At 33.4% G+C, this 5,001-nt stretch overlaps 1 protein-coding gene across 1 annotated transcript; it reads left to right on the top strand.

The window, feature by feature from the left end:
* The first annotated feature begins 3,797 nt into the window (after positions 1 to 3,797).
* Positions 3,798 to 4,590, top strand: LOC116114919 (MLP-like protein 328). The gene is made up of 2 exons (XM_031401049.1): positions 3,798 to 3,836; positions 4,297 to 4,590. Exons 1-2 carry the CDS (start codon positions 3,798 to 3,800, stop codon positions 4,588 to 4,590), a joined length of 333 nt encoding a protein of 110 aa, XP_031256909.1.
* Positions 4,591 to 5,001: the final 411 nt, after the last annotated feature.

Here is a 5,001-nt window from a genome sequence, read left to right as displayed (position 1 = left end):
AATTGAGACAGATTTAAACAAACTATTTGCTCTCAAAACCTTGGGGTCTCTTAACTACTTTCTGGGTTTGAAGTGACTAGAAATGAATCCTCACTGCTCTACCGCAAACCAGTTTGCTCATAGCTACTAATAAAGCTGGCATGGCAGATTCAAAACCTTGTCAGACTCCTATGGCTCAACACAAAGCTCAGTAAAGAGATGGTCAATTATTGATCAACCTACTCTCTATAGAAAGGTTGTTGGGAGCCTCGTACTTAACCTGTCCAGACTAGATATAGCATTTGCTGTAAATAAACTTAGTCAGTTTTTGCAGACACCTATGATTGCTCACTGGTCAGCCTAGAGAGTACTTCGATACATTCAAGGGACCATTCATCATGGCTTGTTATTCCCCAGAGATAAAATTTATTCTTGAAGTTTATGCTGATGCGATGTGCCAGTGACACTAACGATAGGAAATCAACCAGCGGATATGGAATTTTTCTGGGAGGAAATTTGATTCAGTGGTGTTCAAGAAAACAAAAGGTAGTCTCCCTTTCATCTACTGAAGCAGAGTATAGGTCCCTGTGTCAAGCTGCCACTGAAATGGTTTGGATTCAGAATTTGTTTACAGACTGGGAATTGAAAACACACTCACGCCTGTACTGTGGTGTGACAACATGAGTGCAGGGGCTTTGTCATCAAACCTTGTCTTTCATGCAAGAACGAAGCACATTGAAATGATGTCATTATGTTCGGAGTTGTTGCTGATAACGAATTAGTGTGCATTATGTAGGCACTGAATACCAGCTGGCAGATATACTAACAAAACCCTTGTCTGGGCATATATTTTAGTGGTTAGGGAAAAGTTAAAGTTGCAGAGTCGTTATAAAAGTGGTGAATTAGTGGGAGAAAAAGACTGATGAAGAAAGTAATTAGAGAAATTGTTAATATTACTGAAGAAAGCAGTTGGGAAAGTTGTTGTTTGCTGAAAAATAGTTAGAGAAAGTTGGTGTTTGCTGAAAGATTTGAGCTAATGTGAACCAATGGGAAAGAAAGACGAAGAAGTCGGTCTAAGTTGTTGGTTTGATTTGATGTTGAAAAACTGCAGATGAGTTGTGAAAAGTGCAGAATGTTACGATGAAGAGAAATATGAGATTAGAATGGTATAGGAGAAATAGAAATGTTTAGTTTATGGGGGAATGATAGAATGAAGGACAAAAGTGGAATTTAGCTAAAAAGAATTGTAAAACGATGTCGTTTCCTTTATCATGCAATACTTGCTTATAAGCTCAACACGTGTACTCTATTTCAGTTAGTTAGAAAAAGAATCATTTTCAGCTTTTCAGTTTTTGTTCTCTGTTTTGCTTTCTCTGCATTTTCGTTTACTTGAACTTGTAGAAGAAGATTTCTCTTCATCCTTTCAACACAAATATACATTACAAAAGAAGAAAAAATCATAATGCATTAAATCTAAAATTCAATTATGTAGAAGAGATTAAACAAATTATACTAGAAATAACATAATTATTGCAATTATGTTTTCAACACCTATAAATAAAAGTTATTGCAACATAATTTCGATATATTATCTAAAGAGGACAGTTGAAGTATTCATCTCTTCTTATGTTGTTCCACCACATAATCATTATTTATGCCACCAACATGAATGAATAATCCATAAAACAAAATTTAACTCCACACATATTCCAAAAAGAATATTAAAGAACAAAAGTTTATAAATATTTGTATACACCATTGGCTTTAAACCATTGATTTCATGATACAAATAAGTATAAAACAAAATTTAGTACAGAAACATAAATGTACAGAAAAAGACTGCAAAGATTTTACTTAAAAGGGGGCCAGACCAAAAAATTTTTAAAAAATAGATATATGTCTTAGAGTTCATTTAAAATTCTTACTGAATGTTTAGATTTCACAAATTAGAAGTGAACATAAGTTTGAAGTTATAATTAGAAATACTAATTCAATAATAAAATTGTAAGAAATTTATCAAAATTTTATTTAAGTCTTATGAATATAGATCGAAGAGAACAAGTTAAAATATAAAGAAAGTATTTTATAACTATATAAATAGAAAGTATTATAATAAAAATGGTGAATTTAGCATATTGTAATAATTAAAGATTGAGAAATTTGAAAATAAAAAAGTAAATTTGATATGCTATAAGAACAAAAAATGAAGTATGAGAGTATAACATATATCTGAAAAACACAATAACCAATACTCAATAAGTTACTTTAGATAATAGATTATAGTGAAGAAAAGAAGCCTGGGAATTGATTTTTTTTTTTTTTTTTTCCTGTTTTGAAATCTGGATTCAACTGCTGCTACTGGTTTCACAATGGGTAAGTAGTCTAGCGTATAACTTGATTCATAGAAAATATATACATTGATGGTGGAAAGAAGTTCCTAGAAGAATCTCTGCCACACTAAGTCAAGATGAATGTGAAACTGAGACTGATATCGCATTCAAACAAATTATATATAATAACATTTCTTTTCTAGAATATATTTAAGTTAGGTGTCATCCTTTTGACAATGATCAATAAATATATATATATATATATATTCTTTTCTAGGAGTTTATTTAAGTTAGGTGTCATCCTTTTGACAATGATCAAATATACATTGATGGTGGAAAGAAATATCCTAGAAGAATCTCTGCCACACTAAGTCAAGATGAATGTGGAACTCAGACTGATATGGTCATTTACCAAATATTAATTTGTCATCACTTGAGAAGTGTTGGAAATTTTTTAATTATGGGCTAACATGAATTATGTTTTGATTTAATTAAACCAGATAAACACATAGTCCAATGAGATATTTTCATGGGCTTTGTGATACTTTATTTTGAAAGTCTTATACACTTCATATTTAATTGATTTGGGTTATGACGACTAGTGTGTAGGGTTTATTAGGCCATTAATAGAGAGATTTAATAGACAGATATATAAATTGGCTATGTCCATTTTCCAAATGCACGATTGATTATTCCCATTAAAATATCGTCATATTTGCGCGTTCTTGGAAAAGAAGACAAGTCTCTTGATCAACAATCAATCTCTTTCAAGAATTAGAGACAATAGAATAAATTAGATTTGTCTTATTCCTAATTTAATATCAGTATTTTATAAACTAATATGTGGGTTATTAAGATCTGAATGCATAGATATTATATTGGTTTTTTTAACTCAATATTTGAGATTTCATGCATTGATTTATATTCACATTTGGTGAATAATTATTACATGTGGTATCAGAGCCACACATATTAGGTTATAATTGGGATCAAAATCAAAATTGATTTTAGAGTTCATATTGAAAATTAAGGTTCTTGCATAGATAAGGAACCCAAATTGGGGCTTTTATGTTTTGAACCCATATATGGCTTTTCCGGCCATTTGAGAGCCTTTTTCTGGCCATTGGAGGGTTGAAAGGCTGAATTTTTGTTGCTAGAGTCCAAAATTATAGATCTAGAATTTCCAGATCGCAGGGGTGAAATTGTCAATTTTAAACATTTAGGGGGTAAAAGAATTTTATAAATATTAGGGTGTTTTTTGATATTTATTAAATTAGGGCTAGCCAACTCGATTAGGTCAAACCGGGTTGGGTCGGTCATACAGGGTCAACCTGACCTGAAAAATCAAAGTGAGTCATGCGACTCGATTAGGTCAACTCGAGTCAACCCAACTCGGGCAAACAAAGTCACTTGACCCGATGAACATGGTTTAACCCGACCCGCTAACTAACATAGTCAACTCACCTCGATCAACGCTGACCATTGGCAATGCACGTGGAGGTGCGTGATAGTGTTTCTTGGCGCATGGTGTGTGAATGCGAGTGAGACTCTTTTCTGGCGCATGAAGGTGATCTTCTAGCAAGTGGCAGTGCATGTGAGCATGTATGGGGGCATGTCGATGCATGAAGTGATGTTTCTGATGTGCGAGAGCGATGTGACTATTTTTGGCATGTGGGGTTGCGTGTGAGCCTATTCTGATACTGTTGAAGATGTTATTACCTTTAAATCACATTTCCCTTTATTATTGTTAAAGTTATATATACTCTATCCACGTGCAACAATTATATTGAGTATAATTTATAAGGAGTGATTGTTTTTTTGGTTGGAACAATTATCAAATTAAGATTGTCAAGATAATAAGGTTTTATATCTCATGAAATCTTAATTATGACTATTAAAATACAACAGTATTAAATTGAGATTGTCTGAGATAATTGGGTATTATATCTCATGAAATCTTAATCGTGAAAATTGAAATCCAAAAAAGGTTATTGAATTAAGATTATCAGAAGGGAGAGCTGAGACTTTCAAGGAGAAAGTTGAAGTAGATGATGAGCATATGACAGTAACTATCCATGGCATTGAAGGAGACATCTACAAGACCTTCAAGTTCTGGAAACCCGTCTTCAATGTTGCACCAAAACAGCGGGGCAACGGCAGCGTTGCGACGGTGAGCATCGAATACGAGAAACGAAACAAGGACGTTTCTGATCCAGTTGCCTATCTCGATTTCATGGCCAGCATGAGCAGAGACGTTGCTTCTCACATTATGAAGGCATAAAATCTCTCCAGCCAGGCCCGACTTAACCCCTAGCAGGTGAGGCCCTTGCCTAGGGCCCCCCAAAAAGGGGGTGAAAAAGGGGGCCTAAAATTATTATTTTTTAAATATTTTTAATATATTTATAAGTTTTTAATTCTCATCAATCCCACCATGTACTCGCCTATGCCTATCTCTACATAAAATAATTTTTTTAAGAGTTTTTGAATAAATTCATAATTTCTCAATTCCCATCAATCCCACCATATGTCCAATCAGCCATGCCTATCTTTAAACTTAAAACACAATTGGCAGCTCATTTTTCCGTTGAAAATTGAAACACCTTCACGCAACTCTTCAACTCTCAAATGTCAAATCACATCTCCTCTCTCCTCCAAATCTCTTATATAAACCTCATTTCACTTAAAGTTTTCT

Source organism: Pistacia vera, unplaced genomic scaffold (assembly GCF_008641045.1).
Source record: "Pistacia vera cultivar Batoury unplaced genomic scaffold, PisVer_v2 Contig728, whole genome shotgun sequence".
Taxonomy (NCBI): domain Eukaryota; kingdom Viridiplantae; phylum Streptophyta; class Magnoliopsida; order Sapindales; family Anacardiaceae; genus Pistacia; species Pistacia vera.
This window is presented reverse-complemented; position numbering and strand designations above follow the sequence as displayed.

Coding starts and splice junctions, on each gene's coding strand:
- LOC116114919 (XM_031401049.1), top strand. CDS start 3,798: ATGCACGTGGAGGTGCGTGATAGTGTTTCTTGGCGCATG. Junction 3,837..4,296: donor ATAGTGTTTCTTGGCGCATG/GTGTGTGAATGC, acceptor AATCCAAAAAAG/GTTATTGAATTAAGATTATC.